Raw genomic sequence first — 20,270 nt, forward strand, 5'->3', positions numbered from 1 at the left:
AGGTTGCATACCCTGAAGGGCAGATGGGTGTCCATATGATCTGACGTTAAGTACCACATTTCCCGCTAGGGGCGCCAACAGTGTAGGTTTTCTCATGAAGGAGCGCACGTGTCTGTGCCATTCGTGCTTCAGGTGCTGTGCCAGCAGCAGGTTGTTAAGCATTCACAGTTGAATGAAAGACGTGAGGTTCTTGGACAGTAGTGTTGGGCAAACATTTGACCTAGCAGTGTTACGTGTTAATTCTTAGCCACAGCCCATCGTGTTCTGTGAAGTGTACTAGTGTTAACGGCCATAAACACTTGTAGCCCGGTGTAAGGAATGGCTGCATACACGTCCCAAGAGCTGGCGGACATGCATCTGATTTATGGGGAGGCTGGAGGTAATAGCCGTGCTGCAAGGCGTCTGTATGGGGCACGTTTTCCAAATAGGGTGTTACCATCGCACACCTTATTTCAAACTGTAGACACTCGACTTTGGGAAACAGGATCAGTGTTGCCACCTCGTCGAGAAGTTGGACGACCGCAAAGTGTGCGAACACGGCAGATTGTGGAAGATGTGCTAACTGCAGTGATGGATCATCCAGGCACCAGTACCCATGCACTAGCCCACGAACGAAACACCTCCCATGTGAATGTGTGGCGAGTCATGGCAGAAGAGGTGATGCACCCGTACAAATTGAAGAAAGTGCAAGGCCTTTACCTCGGAACTTTGGCCCACGTGAGAACTTTTGCCAATGGTTTGTTCATCAAATTGAAACTATCCCCAATTTTCAGAATATGGTACTATGGACTGATTAGGCTATCTTCACGAAAACTGGTGTGTTCAATAGTAAAAACAGTCATGTGTGGGAAAATAAAAATCCACATGCACTGCTAGTGGCACATCAGCACACATTTGCAGTGAATGTGTGGTGCGGGGTACTGCATGACCATTTGATCGGACCGTACATTCTCCCTGTTCGCCTATGTGGACCCACTTATCAAGCATTTCTCAGTGAGGTTTTGCCTGAACTACTAGAGGACATGCCCTTGGCACTGAGACAAAGACTGTGGTTTCAACATGACGGTGCAGCCCCACATTTCGATCGGAATGTGCGCCATTTCCTCAATACCGTATTCCACAATCAGTGCATTGGCAGGGAAGGGCCTGTGCCATGGCCACCTCGATCGCCTGAAATTATGCCACTGGATTTCTTCCTCTGGGGAGAGATGAAACGCCTCGTTTACGAAACACCTGTCGTGTCAGCCGAAGACCTCGTTGCAGTATCAATGTAGCTGCAGCATCGAAGCAGAAACTCCGGGGTTGTTGGGTCGCACTAGACAATCCTTGATTCGCCGTTGTCGCCTCTGCTTGGAAGTATATGGTGTACACTTTGAAAACCGTCTGTGATGAGGTTCCCTTCACATCTCCATTAAGCATACTGTGTGCACTTCAGGGTATGCAACCTATGACAGTTCATTTTTTCATTTTTACGTCATGGTGCCCTTCGCTCAGGAAATTTTCTTTGTTTTTTGGTGCCATTCAACACATGCCAATTTTCATCGATACCAGCTCGCGCAGAACGCACACCCACCCCACTACCGTCAACATCTTCGTTCGCGTCCTCTGGGGAATCCCTTGCGCCGACATTGCACAACATTGCCGCGTGATTTTTTGACAAGAGCGTACCCAATATCTTAGTGGACCGCCCAACACCGACGACTTCTCTCCACCGATTTTGCCATTATTCACTTCGGAAATTCATTTTCCCACATTTTCAAACATCAATAACTCGGCAACAAAGCCGTTTCCAGAATTTCGTTACATGAACTTTCCACCTTATTTTCACTCATACAATCACCTCCCAAGCGTTGTAAACGAACTTATGAAACACCCTATATACACAGTAACTTGGCGAACACAACAAAATTTAATCAATTGAATTGATATAATGTGTAAAAACATTACCTTGTTGAGCTGATGTGCTGCTGCCAGACCAGATGGCCCAGAACCAACCACAGCAACCTTCTTCCCAGTTCGTTTTTCAGGAATTTCTGGCTTTATCCACCCTTGCTCAAACGCATGGTCAATGATGGAACACTCAATGTTTTTAATTGTTACGGGAGGTTCACTAATTCCAAGCACACATGCACCTTCACATGGTGCAGGACACACTCTTCCAGTAAATTCTGTAACAAACATATTTTTACTTCAATACAACCAAAAATACTTGCTTCAACAGAAATAAAAGTTGACAGGGAAAGTGTGGTTAATCTTAATCTGGGACTAATGTCTCCTCATGGAGCAATGCAAGAGAAATGTTAAGAAAAGAATACATGAACATAACCTACATATTAGGAAAGCTACAGGAAAAATGGGGCTTTCAGAACACTTAGAAGGAAAACACACTAATTGTATTAAATCAGCTTCAGATAGCATAGAATTAAATGTAAAAAATAATTCACCATCCTAAATACAAAATAATCATAATTTTCATGTGGACAATCTCAATATAGGCTGGTAAATCATTATAGAACAACTAATAAACAACAAATTTTTTATCGCTGTAGGACATAATCACCTCACTGAATAGGGTTAAAAAAAATGTTTACATTATCGGAGTACAATGTTGAAAGATTGTCAGTTCATGCATTGTTCTTGCAATATGTTTACATCTAGCTATTGGAGTTTGGGAATGGAAAACAGGTAATTATACTTGAAAATTGTTGCAAGTTTTTTGTTAAATTTATAACAATATATGAAACACTCAACCAATAAAATAGAGCCGTGGTAGTTCAGTTGTTTCAGGGCATTTGACTACGATGTGAGAGACCCGGGTTCGATCCCCAGTGAGGGAGAACCGGGATTTTTTTCCACCTGTTCAAGTGGCTCCAGCACCCACCCAGCATCATATAAAGTGGGTTCCTGGAGGAAACTCTGGAGGTTAAAGGCAGGCAGGGGCATGGTGCTGATCACATCACCCCCACCTTTGGCCATCATCAATAAAGTGTGGAGCCCTACCTCCACATCCCTATATGTCTTCATGGTGTGCTGCAAACGCAACCAATAAAAATAACTACATAGAGAGTAAGTCCTTTAATTGCAGTTTTATTTACATATAAGTTGATGTATCATACCACTTGCAACTCTGTACAATTACTAAGCTTTTGAAAATGTTAAAATTTCCCATATCATACCTTCATTTTAGGTACTCTCAGAAAAAGGAATTTTGTATTCACATTAAAAAACAAACTAAATTATGATTTCAAATTCATGTGGAAAGAAAAACAAAACCCAAGAGTACTATACTGGCTGTCGGTTGATCCACTGCAGTCTTGTTTCTCTGCAAGAATGTAACTTACATCTGATGAGATTTTTATGTTAAGGTGCCTCCTTATGGATTACCGTTTACACCTAACCTACAGTTTTATGTAACCTCTGAGGTAACCAAGTATGAGAGAAACCATAGTTGTTACAGGTCCAGGAATTTTAAATAAATTCAATTCTGGTCCAGGAGAGAAAATCAGCTAGCGTAAATGAGTTCTGGACCATAAAGAACCTATTCATCTGTAAAGTATTTCAATTCGGTCCAGAAACTTTTTTATCTGTAAAAGCATTTCAATTCGGTCCAGAAACCTTTTTTCTGGATCAATTTAAATACGGTCTCGAAACCTTTTTTTTTTCAGTTCAATTTAAATGTGGTCTAGGAACCTTTTTTTCAAATCAATTTAAATATGGTCCAGGGACTTTTTTTCTAGATCAGTTTAAATTGGATCCAAGTTCCGTATTGAAGTGAAACAATACGCAACTTGGACCAAATTTAAATTGTGTAAGAACAAAAGGTTCTGGTCCTGTTATGGAACCCAATAGAACTCACTAGAATGTATGGGCGAGTTCCTTGATCTTTAACAATGCTAGGGTTGTTAAAGGTTTATGAATTGTAAATAAATTCAATTTCTATCTGGGAGAGAAAAACAGCAAGGGTTCTAGATTGTAAAGAACCTTTTTTGGTTTCCAGGAACCTTTTTTCCTGATCAATTTAAATATGGTACAGGAACCTTTAATCTGGATCAATTTAAATATGGTACAGAAACCTGTTTTCCAGATCACTTTAAATATGGTCCAGGAACCTTTAATCTGGATCAATTTAAATATGGTACAGAAACCTATTTTCCAGATCAATTTAAATATGGTACAGAAACCTATTTTCCAGATCAATTTAAATATGGTACAGGAACCTATTTTCCAGATCACTTTAAATATGGTACAGGAACCTTTAATCTGGATCAATTTAAATATGGTACAGGAACCTATTTTCCACATCAATTTAAATATGGTGCAGGAACTTATTTTCCAGATCAATTTAAATATGGTCCAGGAACCTTTAATCTGGATCAATTTAAATATGGTACAGAAACCTATTTTCCAGATCAATTTAAATATGGTACAGAAACCTATTTTCCAGATCAATTTAAATATGGTACAGAAACCTATTTTCCAGATCAATTTAAATATGGTACAGGAACCTATTTTCCAGATCACTTTAAATATGGTACAGGAACCTTTAATCTGGATCAATTTAAATATGGTACAGAAACCTATTTTCCAGATCAATTTAAATATGGTACAGGAACCTTTTTTCCTGATCAATTTAAATATGGTACAGAAACCTATTTTCCAGATCAATTTAAATATGGTACAGAAACCTATTTTCCAGATCAATTTAAATATGGTACAGAAACCTATTTTCCAGATCAATTTAAATATGGTACAGGAACCTATTTTCCAGATCAATTTAAATATGGTACAGGAACCTATTTTCCACATCAATTTAAATATGGTGCAGGAACTTATTTTCCAGATCAATTTAATATGATACAGGAAACGTATTTTCCAGATCAATTTAAATCCAGTCCAAGTTCCATATTGAAATGATGCAATAAACAACTTTGGGCAAATTTAAATTATGTGAGTAAAAAGGTTTCGATCCTATTGCAGAACAATAGAACCCATTAGAATTTATGGTTTCCTGGACCTTCAACAACCCTGAGAGAAACAATACTAATTTAGTGTCTTGATTACCTGGAAAGTTGTTCGTCTGCAACAGCTGGTTCAAAGCTTCCTTCCAGTTGTTTTGGAAAACCAGATCATTCCACTTGGGAATAATATTTCCCAGTGGACAGCCATGGGAGCTCTGGCAGAAGGGAACCCCACACTCCATGCACCTGGCTGCCTGGACTCTCAGCCCTTTGCGGACGTGGCTGAAGTTGTAGATCTCATCCCAGTCTTTTAGTCTCTTCTCTACTGGACGATACATTCCTGTTTCGCGCTTGTACTTCACAAAGCCTCTGTAAAGAAGGTAAATGCATTTTTTTACGTGCACTGGCTGAACAAAGTAACCGATTGATCGATTATTGTTTTAGGTCCACTTTTATGCACAGATAGGCTAATTGGGACTGGACCAACAGTTGAAAGTGGGATCCGAACCACTATGTGCTTCCACCGGGTACTGAACCCAGGCCCCCTTGATTACAAGGTGGCAATGCTACCACTGCACCATTGGGGAGACCCTGGACAGAGTTAGATAACTTATTTAAAAAATGAATTAACACAATATGTTAAATGTTAATTTATTTTCAAATTATAGTAGCTGGCCTCCATGGCAGAGTGGTCCCAGGTTTGAACCCTGGATAAGGCATTGTTGTCCCATCATCCATTTCATTTCTTCAGCATTCATAATAATGCAATAATCCAACAGATTGAAAAGTGACATAAAATAACTAACTTGGAAGAAAGAAAGTTAATTATTGCAATTCTTATTTATGCATCCCTTTTGTACTTTAAGTAAACATGCATGAGTATAATTGTGATGTATTGGCCATATAGGCATATTGGTGTATCAGTTTATCAGTACAATTACTGATAATTTTACTGATATATTATATATCTATAAATATCTTGCAATTTAGTGCAATATTTTGTCATTATAATTTTTATGGATAATAAACATAATTTACATTCTTTCATTTTTTAAAAAAGTAAATTTCTAAACATGCAGCTTCCTTTGCACTGAAAAAGCTTGGTTCATCTGGTAACTACATTTATTAAGGATGTGAATGAACCACTTGGAATTTTATATCAGTATCAGCAAAAAATATCACATTGGTCCATTTCTACTTTAAACAATTCAAAAATTACATTGGAATATTAAAATAGCTGTTATTTATTCAGAACAAAGTGAGACTCCGCAAAACTATCAATCTGTATTGGTGTTTAAATTCCGGTATTGGCCGACACCTATACATTGACATCGGTATTGGTCAGCCCTAGAAATTTATAAATTTGACACCTGTAAAAATGTCACTATTAATATGGCTCACATTACTTTGTGCCAACTAAAGCAGATAAGTAATTTGAGAAGAACATACTATTTTGATTGTTTGTTCTGAAGTGGCAATAATTGAGAACAATAACTATACATAACAAAATAGTGTTATTTAGTGTGTAAACATTAATGAGGAAATGCTACGTTGAATATTATTCATACTGACCTTGTTTTATCTAACACCTTTTCATAACGTTTCTTTTCCACTGCACTGTCAGAAATAGTTTCTTCAATATCACAAACTTTCATGTCAGGTTTTGGTGCAGAATCATTACTATTTACAATTTCTGTGTCTTTTACAGTGTTTTCTTCAGCTGCTTCAGCCATCTGCTGCAGAGCACGCTGGTATTCATATGGGAACACCTGAAATAAAAGGTGTAAGTCAAAAATATTCACATTCCCTAACAATTTGTAAATAAAAAAAGTGTTGTAAGTCCACTTCATTCTCAGGGAGGTTAACTGAGACTTGACCTACAGTTTAAAGTGGGTTCTGAACTACAATATATTTGACCCCATCAGGAGTTGAACACAGAACTACTTGATTACAAAATGACAGTGTTAGTCAATGTTTGGAAAGGAACTATCTGTAAGTAGCAATTCTATCTTTATCCCTTGTGATATCATGTTGGGAGACAATTTGACACTTGTATTATTTAATTTTACAGATTTAATATGAGATTTACAAAAAAGCATTTTTGGAACTTTGATTTACACATATTCCTTCTGTGGTAATATTCTTATATTTTTTCAAGGTTTCGATGTTACAGATATGAATCATTCCTAATAAATAGAATTGTAAAACAGTTATCTTGATATCTAAAAAATACAAGAGTAGAACCACAAGAGTAGGATGGAGAATTATTTGGTTCTCAAAATGACCACAGTTGCAAAGCATTTCATGTAGAATTGCAAAGTACTTCAATAAAGCTTTCAAAATGTTTGAAAAAAATGACACATCCATTTACAGAATGGAAAAAGCCATAGCAAAATATAAGGAAAAGAGGATTGGTATTGGTTGTGGGTACAAAAATATGCACAAAATCAACTTATTTTCATACAAATATGCATTTTTAGTTAAAAATCCTTAAATATGCATTTGCCTATGCAATATGCATAATTATCCGAGCCCTATTGATGACCTTGTGGTGTGCAAGTCACAAAACTGTTCACTAGAGTAATATTTATCATACCATAACTGACACAGAGCAACCATCTTCTTGTCTTTCTGCTCCCAGTCATTTGGTTACACATTAGATTCAGTGTGTCCATTGGGCCCTTAGTTCAGTTGTAAAACTGAATTATTACAGGAGGTTCAGAAGTTTGATAGATGGATGCTGTGCCATGAGTCGTGAAAAGCAGCAAAACCACAATGTTCCATTTTATTTTGAATGACAGAAGTGAATTTTTTATTGTCCAAACAAAACACAGATATGCGAAATTTGCTTACGTTAAAGCTAATGCTTTGTCAGAATGACTACACAGATAAATACCAAATAATTTATAAAGTGGATAGCAATTCAACACAGACAGTATCACCCCCCCAACCCCCCCCCCCCCCCATATCCAGTTTAAAGTACTGATTGTTCCAATTGCATCATGTGGTAAGAAAGGGTGGGGGAAACTATTTTTTTTTGTATTTAATGTGTCGTCAATTTGATGAAGCCTTAGCTTTCTATGGTTGAACATGAATTGAATGTATTGACAGAAAGCAGCAGCACATTCAATGGTGAAGCCTTTCCAAGCTCACCAAGTCATTACTAGTGTAACATTAATGAAAAACAAATGACATGGAGAGATGCATCAGATCTAAGCAAGAAAGAGTGTTTGCAGAAGGTCAAGAATGTTGTTGACAAAGACTATAGTGTACTCACTTTAATAAATTTGGAGACTGAGGCAGGCCAATTCTCCAGAATGTCAGCTGCTATTAATGACCCTGTCTTCTCCCGGAATTCCTGAAGCAATGACTGAACAAGTTTTAAGTCACTAGGCTGTTCCAGGGGCAACAATTCCACCATTTGAGGGTTAGACTTGCTGAAATAAATAGAATTAAAACAAATTAGGCACTCTACAAAATATAGAGTTGATTCTGAGTTTTCTGCAAGTTTTCACGAGATTAACTAATTTTAATTTCTCTTACAATTATATAAAGTATGGATGGACTGATATCAATTTTTGCATACACCGATAAAAAATTTACTGATACAAATATTTTATTGATTAATTTTAAAATTACAAATGCTCCATTAAGATGGTTAATTCTCTCCTTAATTAATGTATGTACTGTATTTGCCAGCATATAAGATGTACATTTAGCCTTTAAAAATAGGTCTGAAGGAATTGGTGTCTTATATGCCAACACTCAGTTTTTGATTACCTAAATTTCTGAAAAATTTCTCTCTTCTGAGTTAGACAATTAATTTCTTTCTTGCTTCCTTTCCGTGTTCGATGAAGAAGATTAAAATGAATTCTTTCATAGTTAGATTAGGTAAGTTATTTGTTGAAAGCAGACTTACATATTACTTCATATTTGAAATACTGTAAATTAATTTTAATTCAGTGATACACCGGCAAAAATTGTAATCAGGTGATTTTAGTCTGGTTTGGTTCAGAACACGAATCATGTATTTTGGCATTTACCTCATCAAAACTGAATATATGAATATACCTGTATATATCTAATAACAAAAAAATGACAGATTCTTTCACTAAGTTAAATGAGTACACCAAACACCAAATTGGTAAATTATGTAACAAATCATCGACATGCTTGTATTAGCTGATAACAATCGCGAACTGAATAATCTGTCTCATCCCACAATGAATCAGAATACATCCAATTATTTTGTTTTTGCAGATTATGTATACATTTCGAACAGATTTTCTTCGCTCCTAATTTTTTTTTCGCAAAAGGTACATGAACATATTACAGTCAGTGGCGGATTACCAACTAGGCCCACTAGGCATGTGCCTGGGGGCGGCAACTCTTGGGGGCGGCAAATCTTTTTTCCAGAATATCAAGAATAATAAAAAGTGCCTTACGTACACAGTAACAATATAGACCTATGAAACCAATGTTTCAAATCAACGGTTTGTAACACTTTCGCTTCATACGAAAGAAACCTTGATGTATCAGATTTATGTGTTATCAAGAAATGTTTCGTTGCTCTACCTCCTTCAGGCGCCAATCAATTTGTTTGTAACCCGTGCTGTGGCTTTTATCGCTTACAATGACAATGCAAGCTGCCCAGCCTTTGTTGATTTGTTTTTGTAAATACATACCACTCGATCTTCCACTAAGCTTTTGTTAATGGCCAGACAGGAAAGAAGACTGATTGTTTGAAACTCCTATCTGTAACAATGCCAGTCTTAAAATAAAAATAAACACATAAACACTGCTGATAAGTGAGTGAGTGCAGCTTTCGCGTGGACAGCAACTAGTTTTGTCTTACTGTATTCTCTGGCTGGTGCATTCAGTTTGTTGCTAGTGCATTTGCGATTTGGTGGGGTTTTTTTTTATGCAGCAGGCAGCATGAAGGGAACAAAGTTAAGTGGGGTGGCTTATCGTAAACTTTGAAACGAAAAGCGTGAAAGAGAACCAACCTTACAGAAAAAGCTTGGTACAGTGGACACGTTGTTTAGGCGAAAGGAACAAGTGATTTCCGAAAGCAGTTCAAAAATTGAAGTGGAAGCGGCTACATCGAGTGAACTCTGTGAAACGCAAAATGTCGAAAATATTGTGGGTTTAGTGGAGGAAGAAAGTGCACCTGAGGTGGTGTCCCCTCAGTTCGTAGGAGTTCCTAATTGTGACAGTGAGAGTGCAAATTTCATTAGTGATGATCCTGCCGAGTGGTGTCTGAATGAGCCTACAATTGACATTCTTCTAAGACGTGGAATTAATCAGAATGCTGAAAACGATTTTTCTAAATCGCAAAGACACATAGCAGGTAAGACAAGATTTTTAAATAATAGTGTTTTTTTCGTAAACTTTTAAATGGAGAATCAATTTTGCGGAATTATTTGGTATATTCGTGCAGCACTGGTGCCATTTATTGTGCATCATGAAGGTTGTTCAAGGGCAAGACAAACATCGCAACTCACGGCATTTCAGACTGGAAAAACATTTCAAATATTCTAGCATCACACGAAAATTTTGAAGAACACAAAAACTGCTAGTTGGCACTCTAACCAAGGCAGAAATCTGTTGGGACCTTGGGGAACCATTTTCAATCATATTCAGACGGAACTTACATACTGGGTCAGTGCAAATAAGTTACTACTTTTCTTTTGAGAAGGGCACACATTAAGTTTGTGCCTAGGGGCGGCGAGGAAGCTTAATCCGCCACTGATTACAGTGTTCTCTTCTTTATTGTTTAACACTTTGCAGTATTCCTAAAATGGATCATCAATGAGTGGTGCAAAATTTTGATCTGGTTATATCTAGGGCATCATTTCTCAACCTATGTGGCACGACCCACTGCTGGGTCCTGAGGGAGCATTTTGGTGGGTCGTGAAGTCGGGCTCGAAAGTGTATTAACTGACTTAGAAACCTATTACATTTAAATTACAAAGATATATTGTTTTAACAATTTAAATTCAACCAATGTTGTTGTAAATGAGGGCATCTTAAAGTACTCAATGTTAGCAAAAATATGATTATAAACTGGATGCACATCCCTACAAGTATTTCTGCCAGCACCCATGCTTATGGATTCCATGAAGTGTAATATCCTTCAAGGTGGGTCCCGGACTGAAAAAGGTTGAGAACCACTGATCTAAGGTGTTCGGCAAAAGATGCATAAGTCACAAACTGCGATTTTCTGTTGCATTCATTTATGTCACCCTGAATCAATTAAAGAAAATATTATGAATATAATTTTACATTGCACATGAGTAAAGATTCTAAACAGTAGTAATTCAACTTGTACATCATGTCTGCAATGTTTGCTATTAAAAGAATAAACGTAAATAGCTGTAAAATTGCATTTTTTGGCTTAAGTGCTTTTTCCCCAAACAGTCTAGATATTTTGGGGGAATGGAGAGGTAATATCCATTAAGCCTTTGCAAGAAAAGTTTCGAAGCTTAAGAGTTAAGTAATTTTTGTGTGAAAGTAATCATGATAAATCATTTAGGTAGGGAAAGCAGCAAAAAGCGAGCATAGGATGAAGATTCAAGGTAAATTAACTAGAATGGGGGAGAAAAGTGAAAAACAATATAGGAATAAATGAAAAAAAGGGGAAGGATAGCAGGGGGAGGAGGGACTAGTGCTTAACCTGACTAAAAAAGAACTTCCTCCAAATTTGAATGTAATCATGGGGAAAGGGCAAAAATTTGCTATTGGGAACGATGAAATAGAAAAAGAAGAATTTATCATAGCCGCGGAAGGAATAAGGGCCATTTTGGATGACAAGGATGAGAAAAGGGAGGTCAAGCAAAAGATTCATGACATCATCGAACAACGAATCAGGAAGGAAAATACTAAGGGGGGAGGTAATAATGTGGGAGAAAAAGAAAGGAACAAGTGGTATAAAAAGAAGTTGAATAGTGTCGAGAAATGGGTCAAGGACAATAATGTTTTTCTAATCTGCTTTGATAAAGAGAATAAAATGGTCATTATTGATAAAGATGATTACAAAAGGAAATTGGAGGAATGATTTTTTTTCAATGACGATTTCAAAGAGGTGAGTCAGAACCCGATTAGTAAAATAAGAAGAGAAACAAAGAAGGGGATAGAAACTAGTATCACACTGGCTAGGGTGGAGAAAAAGAGGTTTAATCAAGGACTGTAAAAAAGGGAACATCCCTATTGCATTTGGAATACCAAAAACACACAAGGAAGGAACCTGGGATATAAATTGGCCAAAACTTTGGTTTCGAAAATCAAAGAAGTCGGGGATAACACAGAATTCAGTGTCAAAAACTACTTGGGATGTAAAATGGGAAATAGAAAAACTAGAAATTACAAGCTCAGATAGAATAATGAGTTTTGACGTCGTTAACCTGTACCCCAGTGTTCCCAGAGAAAAAGCCGCTGACTGCCTGCAAAGGTGGTTGATGGGGAAACGGATTAGTGTGGTGATAGCATGGGAATACATAAGGTGGTTCAACCTCTGTACAGGATATAATTATTTTTGCTATAATGGGAAAATTTACGTTCAAAAAGAGGGATTGGCCATGGGAAACCCAGTTTCAGGGAAAATATCCAGCATCTTTCTACACTATATAGAGAGTGCAGTCCTGAATTTAATGGGAAGTGAGGTTAAATTTTACGGTAGATATGTCGACAATATCCTGGTTATCAGAGAAGCGGGGGCGTGGAAAGAATGTTTTCTAAAATGGGAGAACAAGAAGAAAGAATTAAATTTACGAAAGAGGAAATGAAGGACAACAGGATAAGCTTTTTGGATCTTGAAATTAGCAAAAAAGGCAAGAGCATAAGGACAGGGGTTCATCATTTCAGGGGAAATGTACATCAACAGCGACTCCGCACACGCAAAACTGACTAAGAGTAATGTGTTTCTAAATTTCTTTGTACGAGCAATAAGGCTGTGCAACCATAAGGGAGAATTAAAAAAGAGGTTGAATGGATAATGAGGGTGGGTAAAAAGAATGGGTACAAAGAGATGGAAATGAAGAGGCACTTAAACAGAGTGCGTAAGATGTGTGAAAAAGAGGTTAATTGCAAAGGTAAAGGAAAAGACGTAAAAGATGGGGGAAGATAAAGGACGGCGAAGGGAAGTTCAGGTATATAGGAATCCCATATTTCAAAGGGGTGTCAGAAAAGGTGGAAAAAGTAGTAAGGGGATATGGAATCAAATGTGGAATGAAAGCACCAAGAACTTTAGAGAAACACTTTATGGAATATAAGAAGTTTGGAATGGAAAAAGATGAAGATGAAGGGGGGAAGAAAGGAGTATACAGTATTAAATAGCAGTGCAACAAAGAGTATATAGGCCAAACGGGCAGGAGTATGAGCATAAGATGAAAGGAACACGACAAAGACGTAAGAGAGGGTGTTCCCCAAACAGGGTTGTCAGACCACATTATTGATGAAGGGCATGGAATTGGAAAACGAAAAGTAGTTTGATAGAGAATAAACCAATTAGGAGGAACGTTTATGAAGCCTCCTATATTTGTAAACACAGGGAGAATAGAGTAGATGGAAATGTAGATGAAATATGGACAGGGATGTTCAAGAAATGGGAAAAACAAGAATTCAAGAAAATAGGTTTCCAAGTCACCCCAGGCGTAATCCGCCAGGCTCAAATAGCAAGTGACTTCGAACTTGACTTGACGTAATAGAGGGGAAATTGGAGGGGAAGGTTAGTGAGGAGAGAAACAGCACACACACAACCTCCTGCATATGGCGAGGAATAAACCAACAGTCAGCATGGGAAAGTGAATGAGCGGGCGTCTTTTTAACATTTTAATTGTATATAGGTTTTTAGATCGAGAACTTTTTACAGCTATGGTTTTAAACAAACGAGGGAACATGGAGGTAGTAAAAGTTTTAGAAAAATTTTCCAAATTCTGCCTTCACCTAAACTGTACCATTTCCTTTTTTCCTGACGTTTGAGATTATTTGACATGGCTATGACATATTTCTGGTAGCCGAGAAAAAGAGCCTGAAGAAGGGAACAGTTGTTCCCGAAACGTCAATTGAAATATTAGATACTCGCTACACGTAAGTACAAAAGTTTTGTATTTTTGATTAATTTATTGAAAATACAAATTAATCTATAGGTAGAGATATTAATAAATACTACATAATACCAATGCCGTATTTTACTAAAAACTTGCAATTCAAAAACTTTCACAATGGTAAAAACAAATGCAGTACTTATTTCCAGTACAGATGTCCAAAAGTTATTTGTGGTTTGAATTCCATACTGAGATTGTCACCGAACCTCAGTGATAGATTACAGATTATGGATGGGACAGATTAATCATCACTATCGGTATCAGGCAATCTACACATATAGGTGTATCAGTTTTTTTATAAAAAATTACTGATTATTTTACCGATCCGATATATCTATAACTATCTTAAAATTTAATGCAATATTGTGCAATTGTGTTACAATTTATATGTTGATAAACATAAAATCAAATCGTATACTTTTTTTTAAAAAGTAAATGTCTAAATATACAGCTTCTTTTCCACTGCAAAAGTTTGGTTTATCTGGTAACGTACATTTATTAAGGAGGTTGTGAATCACTTGTAATTTTATATCGGATCGGTAGAATATTGGTTATCAGTATCCTTAACTTTTATATCGGTACTTTATCGGTATCAGCCAAAATCTAATATCGGCCCATCCTTATTATAGATTAAACATTAATCCCTAATAATAGTAGAATACAATGGTAGAAAAATATTGCATTGTTCAAGAGAATGCTTAACATACCTTCGGAAAGAACCATCAACATCTAGAACATAGGCAATTCCTCCTGACATGCCAGCTGCAAAATTTCGGCCAGTCAAACCAAGTATCACAACACAACCACCTGTCATGTATTCACAACCATGATCACCGACACCCTGTAAGTAGTGGAGAGAAAAAAATCATACATAATGTTTATTATTACCTCAAATGTATTTTTTAACTTATAACTGAAGATATATATATGTGTGTGTTTTAAAAAATGTTGGTACAAAATTAACTAAATTTAAAGTGCAAATTTAGTACATAAAATTATATTTTGGTGTTATGATGTGTAAACTCTCAAGGTGGCTTTAAAAATTTTACATTTATTACATGAGAAAAATATTTTCCATTCTGATAGGCTTATTCTTATAATTTTATAATTATGTAAAATGCCTGAAATAATCAAATGAATGCCTTTGTATTCCTCCTTGAGTAAGTTTTTCTTTTTCTTTTTGAACTCAAAAAATATCCCTTGATTTTGCATTAGAGACAGGATAATCAAATTCAGGAAAATGTTGTGTTAGCAAATAAACCATAAATTTCATGTTTAAGAGTTTATTTTACATTGAATTTGACAGAATTGCACGACATAGTATGGTACGAAAATGTACTTATTACTAAAATTAATATTACAGTGTGTAACATCACATTATATTCCCAAAACCGAAATATGTATTTCTACTGACAGCTGTTTGTAATTAATTTCAAGAAAATGGCAGTTTTTGTCTAGATTTGAGTCCTGAGTTACTTTCTGAATGTTCCTGAAATCATGAAGCTTCTGAATAAACTAATTTGTTAAATTTTTAAAAACCTTTTAAAATTATTTTATTTTCATTTTACTTGCTACAAAAAAACAAGCAAACTGTAGTCTTTAGTGTTTGCTACATTTCTGATTTCTCATCAGGCTTCCATCACACCAAATGTCAAAAAGGGCAACAATAAGCAACAGAACAACAATGATTTATATCAAACAATGGGAAAGTATACATACATGAGGCATGTCAGGAAAGTAAAGATACAACGGATATATATCTTAGGGTAAACATGTAGGGCAACACAGTTGACAACACTGACAGGAACCTTGATCCTTACTCTTTCCAGTAGCGTTCATTCACAGTGGTGTGATGAGTCTTGAGTCTTGTGAGAGTCACACATGCTGGAAATGACTGCGGTGATAAAGAATCCCGCCAAATACAAAGTGTGGGTTGCGATGCAGTTTCTCCAGAGAAAAGGCGAATGTCCAGCTGACATTCATCATCAAATTTGAAGTTTATGGGAACATTATGAATAGTCAAAATATGATGAAGTGGTGTCGTGCCTTCATGGGAGGTAGAACATATATCCATGACGAACACAGGAGCGGTAAGCTGTCTGTGATCTCTAATGACCTTCTTAAAAGAATTGAAGGCCCGACACCACTTCATCACATTTTGATGATTCATAATGTTCCATCAACTTCCGCAATTTGATTATAAATGTCAGCTGGACATTTGCCTTTTTCCTGGAGAAACCGCATCACAGCCCGCACTTTGTATTGTTGGTGGGATTCTTTATCGCAGAAGCCATTTCCAGCATGTGATACTCGCACAAGACTCAGTGCATCACTGCGAATGAACACTACTGGAAAGAGTAAGGATCAAGGTTTCTGTCAATGCTGTGAATTGTGTTGTTATTTTCTTCCATTGTATCTTGACTTTCCTGACATGTCTCGTACGAACAGTTGAACTCACAAATTTCAAATTAAATTGACATTAACCAATTATTCTTTTCTATATATTCTCAATTACGTATAGTTCTCTCATCCTACATGCCTTTCTCAAAACTTTCTTTACATTCCTCAAATTTCTTCTCCTATCACCACTTAGCTAGTTTTATAGAACACTTGTCATATTCCATCTTGAGAGTTTCATTAAAAGTTTTTGAGTTATAGGATGGAATACACAGCAAATACAAGCAATTGGAACCACATTTTACACTGAAATAATGATAAGTAGTCAGACTTGAGTAAAACCAGAGTTTGGCTCAGTTGATGGAGCTAAGGACCCAGGTTCAATACATGCTTGAGCCATAATTCACAAACATTTTGAAAATTAAATTTCAGGCAGAAGAGGGAAATATCCTATCCTACACATGACCTATCCAACATCACAATACAACTACTTACACGAGGGAGAGTCAAATTACAATGCATTTTAGTACAGACCATTGCTAATCCACATATATTTTCAAGTCTGAGCTAGTGCTACCTCAAGAAGAGTATTTGGAATAGGGTGACCATAATATTTTGCTCCCAAAACGGGACATCACATAATATTTTGTTTCCAAAATGGGACATCACATAATATTTTGTTTCCAAAATGGGACATCACATAATATTTTGCTTCCAAAATGGGACATCACATAATATTTTGCTTCCAAAACGGAACATGACATAATATTTTGCTTCCAAAACGGGACATCCCAAGGAGCTCAGCTTAACCCCCCAACCCCCCAATTTCTGAACAGTACATTACGTCTCATTATTAAATTATTGTCATTATTGGCATATTAAATATATTAATTATGGATTATATGAATACATTGATCACATCACAAACAATAAATAAAATATGATCTCATGTTGCAAAATTGTATTTATAATTTTTTTTATAATAATTGTTAGGCTACTAACATATAGACATCCCTGGTCCCTTCGGATCACCCTTTGATATAAATATCACACAGAAGTTGAAGTTGAAGACTGTCAAAAGTATTTATCTGAAGAACCAATCTTCTTCAGAACAGCTCTGTTCTTCAGTAATCATTCATAAAACTCTCAGTGAAATTTACTCGCACCAGCAAGAGAGACTTCATTGTTGATACATGCAAGGACGATTTTTACATCAGTCCACACATATTTTTCATGATTGAAAAAACACGCTCAACAGGGGTGGATGTTCCAGTCAAGCACAACACCATTTCCACAGCTTTTAATAGGACGTCGTACTTTATGTGGTTTGCTTCCAAGTTACTAAACACCTGTACCCATTTATCCGAAATACAAACATTTTCTTCCCAGTTCTTTTGGAGTTGTATTATGATTTCTCTCGCACACTGCCACTGATCAAACAGTTTACTAATTTCTCAGGAATTGTTGACACACTATTTTGAATATTACGCCAACTAGGTGTACTCTGCAGCAGAACTTACTGAAAATTCTCCACTCCACCATAACTAGTTTCCTATTTTTCAAGGTATTCCAAGCAGGTTTTGTAAAAAAATATCAACAGTGGCTAGAAATTCTTCACTTCTAATATCACCAGAATCTTCTAAATAGTACAAATGGGTTCTAACCAGAGTAGTGACAAATCTTTCTTCTTGTCTTCCCATTAGTTTCTTCTTTAATAAACAAATGTGGCATGAAGACTGTGGCTGATATGTCATCCCTCTCTATCATAAGTATTGTCTCTTCAAACATCTGACATTGATCAATCACAAACATTAGATACAGTTCAAAAGCAGGGTCACAAAATAGGTTTTTTTTTAAAATAAGAGGAGGCTTTTCTTGTGAAAGAAAATAGGAATGCAGTCCTGGAAAAATATTTAAGATTCTTTTCAGTGCTGGTCCTAATGTCAAGAAACTGGTATTTCCACGTTCCAGAAGTTTTGCATATTCCACACCAGCAAAACTGCAAAAATCTTTAAGTTGTTCTACACGAACTGTGTATACATGAAAATATTTGTACAATTTCACAGTAAAACTTTCAATATTGTAAGGTTGCAAACAATTGTGAACGATATGTGCAGCACAACCTATTCCAATTAGTTCCTTGCCGATTTGAGACTGAAGCCTTTGCCCACACAGTTTTTTCCACACCTATTTACACCACAGAAGTAAAGTAAAGCGTTCCCCTGTGCTTAGCACCATGCCATGAAGGCGTATAGGGGGTGTGGGGGGTAACGCCCCACACTTTCTTGATCCGGTCGTGAGTGGGGGTGATGTGATCAGCATCACGCCCCTCACTGCCTTTACCCCCCAGGGTTTCCCTCAGGTACCCATGTTATTCGATGCTGGGTGGGCGCCGGGGCCGCTTCCAACGTTAGGAAAGTTCCCGGATTTGAACGGCCGAGGATCGAACTCGGGACCTTTAGCATGGTAGTCAGACGCATTACCGAAGTTTGTATTAGTGTTATCAGCACAAAGTACCATAACTTGATCTTGCAAATTATATGTTTTGATTACCTTCGTCAACAGCAAGCATGCAGTTCAGAACATTCACCCAGCAGTGATGCAAATTCAAGAATTTTTGGGTGAATACCAGTCGCAGGAAGGAAATATCTTACTAACACAGGGAACAGTTTCTCGGATTTCTTGTTAGAAGCGTCAATAACGTAACACTCTAGCAAGACACCAAATTATTCCTCACATCCTCCAAAGATAACGGTGCCAACACGTTACACACAATTGCTTCACTCTTAGTGCAAGATGCGGAATATTTCAGTTTGTAAAGCTTCTTTATTAACTTCGATGTGCAGTCATTCGATCGAAAGCTATGCCCATGTTTCACACTATGATACGCATAAACTCCTTCCCTAAAGGAAACTTTCTCGTCTTGCACTTCCTCAAAGAGTGACGTGACACTAGAGGTGCTACATTTTGCTTTTTCAGCCTCTTTGTGTTTCTTTGAAACAACGTGTTTGTTAATGCCACTTCTTCCGCCGTGTGAGACTGAAAAACGTACAACATATATCTGACACACAACATGAGAATTATCTTTTGAGTGAGTCTAAACGAAGAAATTTGAATTCTTCTTGCAGGTCCGAATTGAAACTGCACGATCGCTTCTTGGCCATGCTTATTCTCACAGAACACGCACAAAAAAAAACCAGCCGCGATGCGAGCTAACTTCACAATGCAAACTACTTGACGACAATGATTCCTTCCTTCTTTGGTTGAGGCTTACGGCCGATCGACGACAATGAACAGAAGATTTCGATTGTTATGAAGTGCTTAAAAAACAGTCAGCTGTGTTGCCCCGGTGCGGTGTTGCAATACTGCTATTGCATCACTCTTTTAGTTGAAGTATCTCCCAAATTTAGAATTGGGTTTCACATTAACTTTTAGACTGTTATTAAATGGGACAAATAGTGCTTTTTTTAAATAAAATGAATGGGACGGCCAGGAAATGCCTCGAAAACGGGACTGTCCCAGTCAAAATGGGACATATGGTCACCCTAGTTTGGAATCTATGTGCAGTCACTTATAAGCCACCCACCGAGAAGGCATTTTCACCCATCTAAGTGCAGACTGAGGCCATTGTCGAACTTCTTCCTCTACTTGTAAACCTACTGGCATGGTAAGCATGCACAGAGACATTGCATTTTAGGCTTCCAGAGGGCAAGAAAGCGCTGCTCTTTGCTGGTGCATGTGTATGTAGGAGGCGCCATCTTTAAAATGACAAAAATGGTGTTGTTAAACTCACTTGATCAGTGTTGCAGCC

At 37.0% G+C, this 20,270-nt stretch overlaps 1 protein-coding gene across 1 annotated transcript in view; it reads right to left on the bottom strand.

Annotated features, from left to right (window-relative positions):
• Positions 1-20,270, bottom strand: part of LOC146000493 (uncharacterized) — a 288,360-nt gene that overhangs the window by 29,462 nt on the left and 238,628 nt on the right. The window contains exons 30-34 of the mRNA XM_083138216.1: positions 14,770-14,903; positions 8,236-8,395; positions 6,531-6,727; positions 5,062-5,327; positions 1,948-2,168 (exon numbers count right to left, since the gene is read on the bottom strand). Of these exons, the coding sequence (XP_082994342.1) occupies positions 1,948-2,168; positions 5,062-5,327; positions 6,531-6,727; positions 8,236-8,395; positions 14,770-14,903 (978 nt within the window). The remainder of the gene's footprint in view (positions 1-1,947; positions 2,169-5,061; positions 5,328-6,530; positions 6,728-8,235; positions 8,396-14,769; positions 14,904-20,270) is intronic.

Source organism: Lepisma saccharinum, chromosome 16 (assembly GCF_977018435.1).
Source record: "Lepisma saccharinum chromosome 16, izLepSacc3.1, whole genome shotgun sequence".
In the NCBI taxonomy this organism is placed as follows: domain Eukaryota; kingdom Metazoa; phylum Arthropoda; class Insecta; order Zygentoma; family Lepismatidae; genus Lepisma; species Lepisma saccharinum.